The sequence below is a fragment of the Myxine glutinosa genome, chromosome 5 (genome assembly GCF_964187855.1).
Source record: "Myxine glutinosa chromosome 5, kmMyxGlut1.1, whole genome shotgun sequence".
NCBI classification, from domain to species: Eukaryota; Metazoa; Chordata; class Myxini; order Myxiniformes; family Myxinidae; genus Myxine; species Myxine glutinosa.
In genome coordinates, this window is record NC_136265.1 from 107,310,602 (window position 1) to 107,327,919 (window position 17,318).

Here is a 17,318-nt window from a genome sequence, read left to right on the forward strand (position 1 = left end):
GGTGATTTGGCTGCAAAGGCTATTTTTGATTTATTAATTAATCTATTTATCAATTAATTGATTAATTATTTAATTATTCGATTAATCACTAAAAAAAATTTATTATTTTTTTTCAGTTACAGATTCTGATGAAATGGTGGTGGTTTATGTGTTCTGTGGCCGAATTGATTAGTAATTTAATTTTTTAATTATTATTTATTTAGTTTCATTATTAATCATTTATTTCTTTTCTTTCTCATTTGGCCAATATCTCAGGCACCTTTTGAGCTGCGAAGCTAATATTTGGACATGACAGTGACCAAGTGATTTGGCTATCAAGGATATTTTTGTTTTATTGATTAATCATTTAATCGATTAATTATTTATTGATTTATCAATTTATTATTATTATTTTTATTAATGACTTATTTAATTAAATTTCTAAAAGATACATCTTCGGATGAAGAACTAGTGGTTTAGTTATGCTATTAGCCAATTGATTAAGAAAATATTTTGTGATAATCTTTTATTGATTTTAATCATACAATTAATCAATCAATTAGTGTACACCTCTCCCTCCCAATGCAGCCTCTATGAGCTGCACTGCGGTATTGCTGGGCACCAGAGGCGTCCCGGCAATGCCGCGCTGTAGGATATTTAATTATTTGGCATGGGGCGGTGTACTTTAAATGTATCTGTACTTGTTTATTTTTGTTTTTGTTTGGACACAGCAATGTCATGCAGGTAATAAAGAATGGAGTAAAGTGAAAATATAGGTTTGAACATTATTATAACGTAGTGCTTGTGCCTGCACATGGAATCCATTAATGAAGTACCTGTACCTGCACACGGAATCCATTAATGAAGTACCTGTACCTGCACACGGAATCCATTAATCAAGTACCTGTACCTGCACACAGAATCCATTAATCAAGTACCTGTACCTGCACACGGAATCCATTAATCAAATCAAGTACCTGTACCTGCACACGGAATCCATTAATCAAGTACCTGTACCTGCACACGGAATCCATTAATCAAGTACCTGTACCTGCACACGGAATCCATTAATCAAGTACCTGTACCTGCACACGGAATCCATTAATCAAGTACCTGTACCTGCACACGGAATCCATTAATCAAGTACCTGTACCTGCACATGGAATCCATTAATCAAGTACCTGTACCTGTACACGGAATCCATTAATCAAGTACCTGTACCTGCACACAGAATCCATTAATCAAGTACCTGTACCTGCACACGGAATCCATTAATCAAGTACCTGTACCTGCACACGGAATCCATTAATCAAGTATCTGTACCTGCACACGGAATCCATTACTCAAGTACCTGCACCTGTACACGGAATCCATTAATCAAGTACCTGTACATGCACACGGAATCCATTAATCAAGTACCTGTACCTGCACACGGAATCCATTAATCAAGTACCTGTACCTGTACACGGAATCCATGAATCAAGTACCTGTACCTGCACACGGAATCCATTAATCAAGTACCTGTACCTGCACACGGAATCCATTAATCAAGTACCTGTACCTGCACACGGAATCCATTAATCAAGTACCTGTACCTGCACACGGAATCCATTAATCAAGTACCTGTACCTGCACACGGAATCCATTCATCAAGTACCTGTACCTGCACACGGAATCCATTAATCAAGTACCTGTACCTGCACACAGAATCCATTAATCAAGTACCTGTACCTGCACACGGAATCCATTAATCAAGTACTTCCAGAGGACTATGAATCGACTATTTCAATAGGGCCATGATCTTTCTTGGGCAAACCACATTTCAAAGTTGGCCTCCAAAGGCAGCCACCGTCATCCTCCATCATGCAAATTCCTTTCTCGGCACACCTGATCTCTTATCCACCTACAAGGTCACCCAGTCTTTTGGAACTGCCACTGGTACATGTAAGCCAATGATACCTACCGCATGGTCGGGTTGTCGGCGACTAAACCGACACCCATCCCTGGCTTTGCTGGTGGGAAGGGTGACGGTGACAAGGGTCATCCAGAACGGAGATGGTGTCTCCTAAGAAAAACACCCAATGGGGGTAGGACAATGTATTTTTCCGCCTCGCCTAGTTATTCCCTCCTGCACCGTGGTCGTGTGAAGAGGTTTTCTTGTTTCAGGAGGAGGTGAAGGTTTTTCCAGTTTTTCCTCTTCTTTTTCTCTGGAATCCTTCACATTTAGTGGCTCTCAGCCTTGTTTCAGGCGAATTTCAATAAAATGAAAAAGGTCTTCATCTGTAGCTTGAGTTGATGATGGAGTACTGCTCTCCTTTCTGGGCTGGCTCCCCTGTCTCACACCTTGCTCAGCTTGATGCTGTGGAAACCAAGGCCTTCACCATCACCGTATACTACCGCATCCTTTCTGGTCTTGCACCCTCTGGCCTTTTCGTACTTCCCCCTCCACACTTCCAAGTTTCTGTCGGGTGCACACGGCCCCTTCTGGTGAAATTCCCTACATCTATAATCACTGTTCACCTCCATTTATTTGTTCCTCTTTTCTCCCGCCTGTGGAACCAACTTCCATATTCTGTTTGATCTCAATCTTCACTCCACATCTTCCAAACATTTGTTCACCACCATCTCAGATCATCCCCAATCCAAAACCATGATCTTTTCTACCCCCTCCTGCACCACCTCCCACCCTCCACCCCCAAAATTTCCAGTTCTTTCTTCCTGCGAGTTTTCTTAGAACTGTATCTATCTTGAGCACCCTCTACATCCTCTCCTACCGCTGAACACTACCTGTACCCATATCCCTTACTTGTCCAAGTCTCCCTCTATTTTCTCCATAAACCCTGCTGCTGGGGTTCCCCCTCTTTCTGCTATTCCTTTCGATCTTTTGCATCCATATCCGTTTCTGTATTCTAGCTCCTCCACGAACCTTGACTTTGGAAACCAAGAAACCAAACTTTGAGAAATGGAGCGAGTTGTTCAGCGATACGTAAATTAAGATCATATATTGCGATAGTAGTATTCAAGCTTGGCAGGCTGTATAGAGAACTGCCTTCTGGTTAGTAGAGAAATGGTGGGGTTACAAAGGGGTCGGTGCTGGAATAATCTCCATAAGTGCTTTCCTTTTAATGATGGTGAATATATTTCCTACATTTGCTGATGGAAAAGACCCAGGCAGGTTTTGGGGGTGGGGGATTGGCGAGGGTTTGTTGTGGGTTCAAGGGGATTTATCAACTTTGAAGTTGTGGATGCATCAATGTGATGAAATCTGTTGAGAATGTCGGATTTGACACAAATAACAATACCAATTGCTTTTGAACAGGTGACACATGACTGGATTGAAACAACATGTTCAAATTTGAAATTCCCAGGATTCTTTGCCTCCCCTCTTTAGGACCATGCCCGGTCGGTCTATAACTGCCATGGCAGCCCCATGAAGCTGCATATACAGTACCGTACTATTTTGACGAATCGGCCTCCAATTCGATGTTGGATCGAAGGTTTTTCTTCCGTACAAACGGCTCATGGAGGAAATTGCACATGCGTTACCATTGTAGACGAGACGGATTTATGGAAAAGGCCATGTATAAGCTTCTAGATGCATTTTTGGGTAAAAGTTGGGAACCTCACTTTTTAACATAATTCGGGTATGCTAAATTCGATTAACCCGGTTCCCAAGCCGAATTTGGAGTTTTTGAGTTTTGAATAAACTGCTGAAGAACTTGGGCATTGGTGAACTCACAGAGGAGACAATCAAATCTGCAGAAGCGTTCGTCTGTAGAATCTATAATGTGCACAGAACAACCTGTGTTGATTCAGCACGACATATGTTGTTCTCCAAGACTGTTAAACCAGAAGCAATGTCACCGACAAGTGATGCTCTTCATTTCCATTTGATGCGAGTACACTATCCAGCCATGGTATGGAGAAATGCTCATTGTGCCATACCTGACCTTCCTGCACCTGTGGAAATGGGATGGAAACGTGGTGATTCAGGACTAGAGCCTATTCTGATGTCACCGAGTCCAATCCCAGAAAGTTGCCTCGAGATGATTTGTTGTGCATGCCAGAAGCAATGCAAGACTCGACGCTGCAAATGTCGCTATTCAGAGTTGAGGTGCACATCAATGTGTGCCTGTCAGCAACAGAGTGATGATCCGACCCTTTGTATGAATTTGATGTAGTTTGGCAAAACAACATGTGTGACATCCCTGAATGTTTGTGCTTCATGGCCGTGTATACGTAATTTTAGAATAAATGGTTGTATGAAACATTGTCTTATTAAAACCATTTCCCATATTATAGTGTCCAATTTCAATATCAGTTTGAATTTTCACTTTCAATATGTCGCCAACCATAATATAGACTAGACGGATTTATGGCCATGTATAAGCTTCTGGGTGCATTTTGGGGTATAAGTTGTAAAGTTAAAGTAAAAGAGCTGCATGTATTATATACATGACATATAAATGCTTGATCAAATAAATTGTCCAAAAATGGCAATTTGGCGGCCATTTTGTTTATGCTAATTAGAAGGTCAAAAACTCAAAATTCGGCCTGGGAACCGGGTTAATCGAATTCAGCATACCCTAATTATGTTAAAAAGTGAGGTTCCCAACTTTTACCCTAAAATGCACCGAGCATTCACATTTCTCAGAAATCCGTCTAGTCTATTGATACAACGACGTCGTATCAGGATCTAGCTCTTGGATCGTTTGGTTAACCAGGCTCCCAGATATGGTGTTCAAGTGTTCCAAATTATCTACTCCCTGACTTTCCCACCCCAAGGCACGCGCTGTGCGACCGACTTTGCAGAAGTCCCATCCATCCTCATGGAATACTTTGCCAGCGATTATCGAGTTGTCTCGCAGTTTGCACGTCATTACCAGACGGGGCAGGTATGTGAACAGATAAATATTTGCGATAGTTTTTATGTGATATTTTTGTTGTTGTTTGTTGTAAACCACTGTTTCTTTACGGTGTGCCCTTTTCTCAGGCTTTGTCGAAGAGCATGGTGAGTAGACTGTGCGAGTCGAAGAAGGTTTGTGCTGCGTCGGACATGCAAGTGCAGGTGGGGGTTGTTCCCAGGTTTTCATTCCGTATGACATGTACAGATTGCTCGAAGGTGTCTCTTTAGTTTGAATCTCCCTGTTTAGGTGTGTAAACGTTAAACCATCGCACAGTTGAACCTTCATCTCAATTTGGATTTTGCTTCACAGACCATAAGCATTGTTCATTTTGCTTTACTTTTTCCGAATCCACTCCAGGTGTCGTTCTTCACAATAGCCCTGATGGTCCCTTTTGTTTTAAATCTAGATGCCATTGTTCATGCAAGCGCAGGGAGGTTGTAGTCTGACGATGTTCGGAATTTTTGAAGCATTTTTCTTTTTGCAGGTTTTCTACGCCATTCTGGACCAGCTCTATCATGGAGAGCATCCTTTGACCAAGTCGACTACGCAGATTCTGCAGGAAACACAAGAGTGCTACTATGGAATTCCGCACATTCCTGACACGGTGTGTACTCTATATTTGCCCTGGATGCCACTGCTTGACCACACCATCTGAAAACAGTGTCTGCAGTACCTTTCTTATTCTCCTTCTCGCCCTTCTTCTTCTTCTTTTTCATATTCAGCACATGGCTGCAGGTAGCATCATTTCCTCAGGGTGCAGCTGTTCTGCTGATGCATTGCCCTCTCTCTCTGTAGGTTAGAGCACGAATTTGTAATCTGTTCATAGTGCAAGTGATAACTCGCCTACTCTTTGTGAAGGACACCTTGGGATCTATAATGTCCACCAACTAATGCTATCGGATGCGACACCGAGTTTTACCGTCCACCCTAGCAATGGCACACAGTGACGTGGGTGAAACTCCTTCCGTATAGCACAGAACTCCGTATTTTTGTAACACCCCATACGGAGGTTTCCATATTTTCGTCATCAGAAATGCCATGATTTTTATGCCGTGATTTTTGGGAATTGAGGTTCTATTCCGATATGCTGATTCGTTTCAAAACATGTAGATTCGTGTCAAAGTTATCTGTGTACAAAAACCTCCAAGCGCGTTACCGTGATCACATGTCCGCCAGGCAGGAGAGCAGTAAATACGGAAATAGCGTCCACTGTTGGAATTTCCCCATTGCCGTGCCCTCATTTGAACTTCACGGTAAATACCAAAGTGCCGTCTTTACATTTCACGAAGTAAATACGGGATTCGGATGAACACAAAACCTGATAATGTCTGTTCGTCACGGTGAAGTTTGTGACCACAACGATAGGAGACCAATAAATCTTAACAAGCAACGTTGATGCAGGAGAAGGTGGTGAGAATTGTTAATTCCACCTGTCTCTTTTTGGAGAACATTCCCAATTTAACCTCACCTGTGGATTTGTCATTAGTACGAGGTGGCATAACATGGGTCCGGCCCAGAGCCCCGGAATGATTTGTGTTGTGCTATAACTTTGTTACATAAATGTTTATTTGCATGACCTTCCAGGTATGCTCCTAAAAGGTGGTGACAAATATTTCTGTAGTATATACAGACTTGGCATTTAATATGGAATATTTTTTTTGTGGGGGTGAACTTACTTTTCAAGATGACTTAGAACCAAAAGTTCATTGGAATTATGTTTAAATTATTCTAGATTTTGTTAATGTGACCCTTAAAAGAAACAAAAACCACATTTGACATTTCGAAGCAAATAAATTGATCCTTCAAAGTCATGTAAACTGATATCGAACTCAATTCACGGACAGTACTGTGTTAAACTTCTGTGCGTTTTCCAGAAGTATCTCTTTATTTTGCACATTAGCCAAAAAATTTTTTAAACAAAAACAAAAGTTAAATTACGACTGCGATTACGGACTGTAAAATTACAGTTCAGTACTTCGTGTAACCCCCACGAGCATTCAGGAGAGCACGTACATGTTGAGGCATGCTGTTCACGAGATTTGCCAAGGTTTGGACAGGAATCGCTTGTCATGCAGTGACAATAGCCTGCTGCAATTCACGCACAGAGGCAGGCTGCTGGTCCAAGTTGTCGATTTGACGCGTTCATTCTGCCCACAAGTTCTCCATCGGATTCATATCCGGGGACATGGCAGGCCACTCCATATGCTCTACACCACGGTCAGCAAGAAAGTGTTGGATCATGCGAGCACGACGAGGCCGTGCATTGACATCTTGGAAGACAAAATTTCCCCGAAAGGCTGCACGAACAAATGGAAGCAATGTTTCTTCCAGAATGGCCCTGTGCTTGAACTGGTTCAGGTTTCCATTCAGAACAACCAGGTCAGTTTTGCCCCCTGCATGAAAAGCAGCCCAAACGGTCACCCCACCACCTCCAGCTTGGACTCTTGGCACTATACAATCTTCGTTGTAGGCTTCATGCACTTGTCTGCACACTCGGACGCGGCCATATTGACGATAGACCAGAAATCTAGACTCGTCACGAAAGATCACGTGATTCCAGTGTCCTGGCTGCCATTGACGGTGCTCTCTGGCCCACTGCAATCGGCGCTGGTGGTGTTGTCTGGTCAGACGTGGCTTTCTCAGGGGTCGCCTGGCACGATAGCCTGCTTGAACCAGTTGTTGGTTGACTAGCCTTCTGGATACAGGCACATTTGTCAGTTGCTGCCACTCAGCCCTAAGCCGATTAGCTGACTTGGTACTACGATTGCGGACTAACCGGTGCAGCTGGCGATCATCCCTCCTTGTGGTTCTGTGGGGACGTCCTGACCTCGGTGTTGGAGTAGGGACACCCCTCTGAGCATTTCGTTTCAGGATATTTGACACCTGACCTTGAGTGATGCCATACTGCCGAGCAATAGCACGCTGTTTCATGCCGGAATTTCGTAAAGCCACCACTAAATGACAAACAGCATTGTCGAGTTGACGGACCATCTCCAGGGGAAGCGGCAATAACTTTTGTAGACGTGCAGCAGTTGTTTTCCACTAATACAGAACGCAACAACCCTTATATACCCGATTGTGAAGCCAATCGTCAAATGTACCTGTCCGTACATTTTGTCACGCCACCTGTGATATAATCCTGTTATTGACTTCTTGCTGCGACAGACAATCAGTGACATGGTTCTTTTAACAAAGAAATCACCGAAGCGTAAAAGAAACTCACCAGATTGATATACCGAGTTCAGAAAGTAAACCCAAGTCAAGAAAAAAAAAAAATTCCATATTAAATGCCAAGTCTGTATATATATATATACAGTGGAACCTTGACTTACGAGTTTAATTCGTTCTGTGACCGAGCTCGTAACTCAAATTGCTCGTTTCTCAAATCAAATTTCCCCATTAAAATGCATTGAAATGCTATTAATCCGTTCCAGCCCGCCAAAAACCACACCAATTTTTTTTTAAATATACAGTATATATAAAAATATCTCGCGCTTTATATTTCACCTGTATGCAGCATACAAGTTGGCAGGATGGCCTGGACTGGAGGTACGCACACTTGACTCTAAAGTCTAAACTGTCCAGCCTGGGTTTGAATCCCGACCCAGCTATAACCTGTCATGGGTGAATCACAGGCAGGGTGATTCATCAATGTGTGTACCGCTAAACTGGGCGCCCCGTTTGCGTCCCATTAGTTGTTGGATGTTAAGGATCTCACCGTGTTTTCCACAAAGAGAAGGCGAGCTATCGCCGGCACTCTGAACAAGTTGTGGCCTGGCATGCTCTTCTCCTCTGCCGTTATATACGTCCTCCTCGGCATCTTTTTCCAGAAGAGCCCTGTCTCGTCACAGTTGAAGATTTGCTGGGGTATGTATTGTTCGGCTTCTATCAGTTCGGCAAAAGTTATAATAAAATCTTCAGCTGCCTTCACATCCGCCTCACCAAGTCGACAACACGCACACCTCGCTCATGTTTTTCGACGATTGCGTGTTTTATATCCAAGCACATCATCCTCTTCTTCTTCTCACTACTGCCCTTGGCACTCAATTTCTTAGGACCAGTGGTTAAAACTAAGAAATTTTCCAAAATAACCAAAATGCGAAAACAAAACAGCAGCGATATACGGCAGAGATACTGTACTTGCACGGCAAGATAACCACGTGACCGGAACCCACCTGGTGGCGCCTGGCGTAAACTCAAAATAACCAACATGCGAAAACAAAAATGCAGCGATATACGGCAGAGATACTGTACTTGCACGGCAAGATAACCACGTGACCGGAACCCACCTGGTGGCGGCTGGCGTAAACTCAAAATAACCAACATGCGAAAACAAAAATGCAGCAATATACGGCAGAGATACTGTACTTGCACGGCAAGATAACCACGTGACCGGAACCCACCTGGTGGCGCCTGGCGTAAACTCAAAATAACCAACATGCGAAAACAAAAATGCAGCGATATACGGCAGAGATACTGTACTTGCACGGCAAGATAACCACGTGACCGGAACCCACCTGGTGGCGCCTGGCATAAACTCAAAATAACCAACATGCGAAAACAAAAATGCAGCGATATACGGCAGAGATACTGTACTTGCACGGCAAGATAACCACGTGACCGGAACCCACCTGGTGGCGCCTGGCGTAAACTCAAAATAACCAACATGCGAAAACAAAAATGCAGCGATATACGGCAGAGATACTGTACTTGCACGGCAAGATAACCACGTGACCGGAACCCACCTGGTGGCGCCTGGCGTAAACTCAAAATAACCAACATGCGAAAACAAAAATGCAGCGATATACGGCAGAGATACTGTACTTGCACGGCAAGATAACCACGTGACCGGAACCCACCTGGTGGCGCCTGGCGTAAACTCAAAATAACCAACATGCGAAAACAAAAATGCAGCGATATACGGCAGAGATACTTGCACGGCAAGATAACCACGTGACCGGAACCCACCTGGTGGCGGGTGGCGAAAGCTCGTAACTCAGATCTCGGCTCGCATCTTCTCAAAGCAATAAACCGCCCGAGCGACGGCTCGTATCTCGAAAAACTCGTAAGTTGGGGGCACTCGTAAGTCAAGGTTCCACTGTATATATATATATATATATATATATATATATATATGTATATATATATATATGTATATATATATATATATATATATATATATATATATATATATATATATATATATATATATATATATATATATATATATATATATATATCTTGTTCAGGTAGAGAAATAAATAATGAATTGTAATTATTTATTTTAAAAACACCACCCTGACTTTACATGAGCTGAGCTGCGAGTCCCGATCTGTATTTATTAATTATGTTGTGTACATAATGTACATGAGATTCATTCAGTGAAGGTTTCTAATCCGCAGCACTATCATCTGTGATGTATTCACATCATTTTCAAAGCTTTGTGTGCTTCCTCCTCTTCATTATTTCACGTGCTTCATGAATTTTTTCTCAACTTCTTACGTGTTATTTTATCATCTCTGAAATCGGATCAGCGCTTCGATTCCTTTGACAAATCGAAACATTTTCTTTTTATTTCATATGATTTATGAGATTACTAATTATTTTATTTTTTTGAAAATTGAGTACCAGTTCACTGGTAATTCTTGTGTGTCGCAAGAGGCGACTAACAGGTTGGTGGCAGGAAGGGCATCCGGCCATAAAACATTGCTTCAAAAGGGGGACCACGGTGCCCAAAAAAGTCCAACCCCTGCTCTGCGGGGAAAAATGGCCTTAAATGGAAATGGTGTTGAAAATATCACGTGATCTTTGAGGTTTGTGCCTCTGCTTTTGGTGTCGTGCAACCTTTGGTTTTCATCAATGACGTGATCTGTGGTGTTTTGTGATTTATTTGTGGTATTTTACCATCTTTGACATCCTTTTACTACCGTGTTTCGACCTTTGACAGGTGAGTTTCTTTGTATTCCTGTCATTTGTTAAAGAATGATGAGCTACCTTGTGCTCATTCGATGAGCCATTGAGGATATAAAATGAAGCATTTCATACTTGTCTGGTCATGTGAAAAGCAAGTTTTATATAAAATACGGTACAGGGGTCCACGGGGTTACTAACAACGTTCCAAAAAAAAATTATACAGTGCCTCTAGAAAGTCTACACCCCCTTTCAAAATTTTCACCTTTTGTTACCTTATATCCTGGAATTACATTACATTAAATCAGACTTTTCCACCTTTATTTATACATCCTAACCCACAACTTCCAAGTGAAAAACAAATTCTACAAATTTCAGAAAATTAATTAAAAATACAAAACTAGAATATCTTGGTTGGATAAGTAAGTGTCCACCCCTCTTATAATAGCAATTGTAAATTAGCTCAGGTGTAACCAATCACCTTCAAAATCACACACCAAGTTCATTGTTCTCCACCTGTAATAACTTATAGTGATTCTGATTATTTCAGAATTAAATCCGCTGTTCCTGCAGGTTTCCTCTGCTGGGTCGTGCATTTCACAGCAAAGACTCAACCATGAGCACCAAGGAGATTTCAAAAGATCTCCAGGATAAAGTTGTGGAAAGGTACAGATCAGGGGATAGGTATAAAAATATTTCAAAGGCCTTGAGTATCCCTTGGAGCACAGTCAAGACAATCATTAAGACGTGGAAGACGTATGGTGCCACCAAGACCCTGCCTAGATCATGCCGTCCCTCCAAACTGGATGACCAATCGAGGAGGAGACTGATCAGAGAGGTCACCAAGAGGCCAATGGCAACTTTGAAAGAGCTTCAGGCCTTTATGGCAAAGATTCGTCACTGTGTTCATGTGACAACAATATCCCAAGCTCTCAACAGGTCTGGCCTATATGGTAGGACAGCAACAATGAAGCCATTACTCAAAAAGCCCACCCTGAGTCCCATTTGAGGTAGACAAAAAACCACTCCAGAGATTCTGAAGATATGTGGCAAAAAGTTTTGTGTTCTGACGAAACCAAGATGGGACTTTTTGACCTAAATGCAAAATGTTACGTTTGGCTCAAACTCAAACCCAACCACAGCACATCACCCAAAGAACACCATCCCTACTGTAAAGCATGGTGGTGGCAGCATCATGTTATGGGGATGTTTCTCATCAGCAGGGACTGGGGCACTTGGCAGGATAGAAGGGGAAAATGGATGGAGCAAAATACAGAAATTCCAAGAAGAAAACCTGCTGCGCTCTGCAAGAAAGTTGAAATTTGAACGGAAGTTCACCTTTCAGCATGACAACTACCCCAAGCACACAGCAAAGGGCACACTGAAGTGGCGAAGGAACAAAAAGATAAATGTCCTTGAGTAGCCCAATCAGAGCCCCGACCTAAATCCAATCAAAAATATGTGGCAGGACTTGAAGATTGTTAAGGACTTGAAGCCTGGTGTTGGCTTAGCGGTTAGGGTGCCGGCTTGGGATTCTAGGATCCTGGGTTTGAATCCCGGTCGATCGCTGAATTAACGCCAAGGGGGTTGACTCAGCCTGTCATCCTTCCGAGGTCGGCAAATTGAGTACCAGCTTGCTGGGATGAATGATCACGGTGTGTACCCCGATTTAGAATGGGGACACCGTATCCCTGCACATCGTAAGAGCGTGACCAAGGGCTGGCGTCAGGAAGGGCATCCGGCCATAAAAACATTGCCTCAAACAGGGAACCATGATTGTCATGGGGCCTGCAAGGCTAACCCCTGCTCTAGCGGGGAAAATGGCCTTAAAACGATCATTCATTCACTTGAAGATTGCTGTCCATCAACACTCCCCACACAACCTGACTGAGCTTGAACAGTTTTGTGCAGAAGAATGGGAAATATTGCCCAATCAAGGTGTGCAAAGTTTGTGGAGACCTATCCAAACAAATTCATCTTACAATAATTCACCAAATGTCCATCCGTCTGTCTGTCTGTCTGTCCGTTTGAAGGTACCGTAAAAACGGTTTATGTTTTATTCCTCTTCCACCTCCCCCAAGTCCTCCCGATGTCCCTGCTCTCAGATGTTGTGTTTGTGTCCTTCCCCCTCTTCCCCCTCTCTTTTGTGTCCTTCCCCCTCTCTCCCCATCTTGTCTGCCGCTCCCCTTGTTTTTTGTGTTTTGTGTGTCGGTTTGTCTTTTTGTGTGATTAATGTTAGCTCTTTCACGAGCCTCGATCTTGTATACAAAAAAAGAAAAAAGAAAAAAAAAAAGAAACTGCTGAACCGATCGCAACGATATTTGGGTAGGTAATCCTGGGATCTCCAGGAGTAAAATAGGCTATTTAGTTTTCCCAATTTCAGCTTTGGTCTCCAGCATTCTCAGGTTTGGACTCCCGCATAACATTCGCGTTCACATAGCGTTCATTGTGACGATGTTTTCATTGTGACGATGTTGTTTTCCCGGGTGCCGCACAAACGGCTGCACCGATCGCTGCACGGCTGCACCGATCGAACTCGGTGACCTCGGACAAAGACCTTTTATAAGGACACGGGTTGAATCCCTGCTTGAGAGAATTCCAACCCCCTCCCCGCCATCACGGCCGTCTCTCCAACTTACAATCCTACGAGATATGCGGAAAGGACGACCCAAAACCAATATAAACATCATTAAACATCATTCGTATATAAACATCATTAAAAGTAAATAATAACCTCGGCCAAAGTTCAGACGACATTTAATCTCTACATGGGAGAATTCCACATAGCTATTTGGGCGGTGAATATTCTAACAGATCGCTGTCTCCATCGATCTTGCAAAGGCCGTAACAGCTATCGGCTCAAAATCCTTTGACATGCCGTGATCGAGTTCAAGTGAAAAAGAGATATCGAGTTCAAGTGAATGACGACATGCCATGATGGTTTCTACTTTCTGAACGTGAACTTCGTGGATCGCCATATGCAGATTCGCCACGGTCCCACGATCGATGTTTCTATACGTGAACGTACCCGCTTGTTTGCGAACGTGTACGTTTTTCATGGAAGTCCTTCACGAACTTGCTGTCCATGTCTGACCTGCGACTGAAGGTGCTACAGGAATGTGGAATTTATTGGTTTCATGCTTTAGCATTCGCCGTTTCTGCATTGCCTGTTTGCTTCTGGCCTCCCACCCATGCGTAACCCGTGCATAGCACTGGTATCTCCCTAGTACCTGTAATTGCTGTCAAAGGTGCTTTCACCAAGTATTAACTCAGGAGGGACACTTATCCAACTAACATTTTTTTTTTGTATATGGGTTAAGGCTCGTAATAGAGTTGAGACACACACACACACACACACACACACACACACACACACACACACACACACACACACACACACACACACACACACACACACACATATTGACGAGACAAACACTTAACACAGCCACTGAGCTTGGGGGAAGTGCCGTCACTACCATCACTTCCCGGGATACTTTGGGTACCAGCGACGTCATAACAATGGCGCCGCTTTTCTCACTGTACTGAGCAGGGCATTTCTTCAAGAGGAATTTCCTCCTCCTCATGGATGCCAACCGATGGGGATTGTCCATGCTCTACTTTTTCAAGCAAGGAAGCAGCACGTACCATTTTTAATGTCTTTGATATGTCTTGAACCGGTCCAAGCCGGATGGGTGTTTTTTAGGAGACACCATCTCCTTACTGGATGGCCATTGGATCCCTACGGGAGCTCATCCGCCCTTTGTCAGGTGTTGTCTTTGATCCTGATAGGTGTCACAGTCGCCCTCCCCACTAGCAAAGCCAGTGAGGGGTGTCGGTTTAGTCTCGACAACCCAACCATGCAGCAGGTAACATTGGGTTACATGTTACCTGTAGTAGTCCCAAAAGACTGACCTGACCTGAATATTCTAGTTTTGTATTTTTAATTAATTTTCCCGAAAATTGTAGAAGAGATACAGTCACGTGAAAAAGTAAGTACACCCCATGTAAAGTTTTGACTTTTTCAACATATTTCAACATACAGCTATTTGATCTTCATTTCAACAATATTGATAGATAAAGGTGATATAAGTAGTATATAAAGGAGAGTTCTGGGCCAGGCACCTCAGACCACTCATTCAAAAAGTTCTCAGAGCTCAAACTCGCTCTAAACTAATTATTTAATCAATTATTTTCACGATTTCACATTTTCGCATTTTTCGAAAAAAATTTAATTTCGCATTTCTCACAATTTTCACTAAAATTTAGACTTCTGGACCAAAATGAGGAATTGATCTCCAAACCGAAACTGATTCACCACAAAACAGGAAGTGACTCAGCTCAAACCGGAAGTGATCAATTAAATAATTATCAGATTTCAGATTTTCATGATTTTCATGATTTTCACAAAATTCCCAAAATGTCTAAAATTTCCGATTTTTCTAAAGTTTTTATTTGAGTATATAAAATGGACGAACCCATTCTCAAAATATTTCAAGATATATTCAACACAATTAGACGGTTGGTTGAGTCGCTTCTAATATAATTTTTTATAATAATATAATAAATAATATAATAATATAATATAATTTATAATATAATATAACACAATGTACACATAATTATAATAGGGACAACAACACACAAGATGAATGATTAACCATTATATATATTTTTGTCCCCCGTCGCACAGCGGAGCGAAAGGGGGGCTATGGTTTTCCCCTCCGTCCGTGTGTCCGTCCGTCCGTCCGTGCGGGCGTGCGTGTTTGCGTGCGGGCGTGCGTGCGTGCGTGCGTAAGCGAAGGACCGCATTCGAATTTGGTGTGTGGGTGCAACCCACGTCATAATCCAAGATGGCCGCCGCCATATATGTCTGATGCCATGTATGTCTGAACCTTGTGAGATGAATATCTTGAAAAATAAGCGAAGTACCAACTTCTAATTTGGTGTGTCGGTGTATCTCGGCATAAGGAAGAACGCTATTGAAAATTGGGTCGCCACGTCAAAATCCAAGATGGCCGCCGCCATGTATGTCTGAACCTTGTGAGCGGAATATCTTGAAAGATAAGCGAAGTACCAACTTCTAATCTGGTGTGTGGGTGTATCTAGGCATAAGGAAGAAGGCTATTGAAAATTGGGTCGCCACGTCAAAATCCAAGATGGCCGCGTCCATGTATGTCTGAACCTTGTGAGCGAAATATCATATCATAGCATGTTTTCTGCGTCTTCCACTTTGTCAACTCACATCACTTCACCGACGGGGGACCTAGGCGTAACGCTTGTCAACCTTATATAAAATGGATGATTTTTTACCCGTTTGGGAAAGTAAGATAAAATTTAATAATCATAAGAACCTCCCAAATTCATTAAGATGTCTAATAGTCGGTTCAAGCGGATGTGGGAAAACCTGTTTGCTTTTAAAGATGCTCCTTACTCCAAACTTTTTAGATCATGAAAATGTAATAATTTTCACAAAGTCAAGTTTTCAACCAGAGTACCAACTACTATCACAAGGTTTTAATGCCGGTCTTAAAAAAGAAGATATAATCGGGTTATTTAAGCTCCAATGCAAACTAAATAAGTATGACATTAAAGATCGAATACAGCTATTTTGTGATACTCAACAAAAAGGTAAAAAGAACTCAAAACCCACATCGTCTATACCTATAACTTGTATTCTCAGTGATAATATGGATGATATACCTTTACCTCAAGATTTAGATGAAGCAAAAAAGAACCTCGTTATATTTGACGATTGTGTTAATGAGAGAAACCAAACGGTTATGGATGGCTACTATACAAGGGGAAGACATTCTTCTTGTAATTGCATTTATCTCAGTCAGTCATACTTTCAACTTTCTCGCCGCTCAATAAGAAACAATGCTTATACTTTTATTTTATTCAAACTAAATGCATTACATATAACTAATTTTTGGAGGGATAATTGTTCTACATTATGTAGTAAAAAGGAATTTGAGGGTCATATGAAACACACGACTGAAAAATATAAATATATCGTTGTTAAAGAAGATTATATAATAACCAATAATTTTCTCGGTTAAAATGAATGCCGAAGAACGAGCAAGAAAATTTAAGGAACATCAACAATTACTTTCAAAAGTTGATAAACAACAGGAAGAGATAAAGAAGAAACGGAGACAAAAGCTAGTAGGTGAAGACGTATTTGAAAGAAAACAAGAGAAGTTTTTTTAACTTATTTTAAAATCTTCCGAACAAAAGGCGGTTTCGTTTCAACTTCCTGCACTGGAATATACTCCCAAAAAACTTCAAATGATAAAAGATTTTAGTCAAATGACAGAGCAAGAGCTTCGAGATATAGGAGCACCAAAATCTGATAATGAAGGCCCTCCCCAACAACTTGGGGAGATAACCAGTCATCCTAGTTATGTTGTGAGAGCCCTTCTAAACAACGAATATTCGCCAGGTTTAAATACCAAAACAGGGCTCATTTATATAGGACAAGGAGATCAGTTTTACCTTGTTAACGAAACGGTATGGATA

General features: G+C 42.1%; 1 protein-coding gene across 3 annotated transcripts in view; it reads left to right on the forward strand.

Moving 5' to 3' along the window:
- Positions 1 to 17,318, forward strand: part of MIPEP (mitochondrial intermediate peptidase) — a 202,529-nt gene that overhangs the window by 147,162 nt on the left and 38,049 nt on the right. For all 3 annotated transcript variants that reach the window (XM_078778500.1, XM_078778502.1, XM_078778501.1), the window contains exons 15-17: positions 4,765 to 4,874; positions 4,973 to 5,047; positions 5,371 to 5,490. In XM_078778500.1, coding sequence (XP_078634626.1) covers positions 4,765 to 4,874; positions 4,973 to 5,047; positions 5,371 to 5,490 — 305 coding nt within the window. The remainder of the gene's footprint in view (positions 1 to 4,764; positions 4,875 to 4,972; positions 5,048 to 5,370; positions 5,491 to 17,318) is intronic.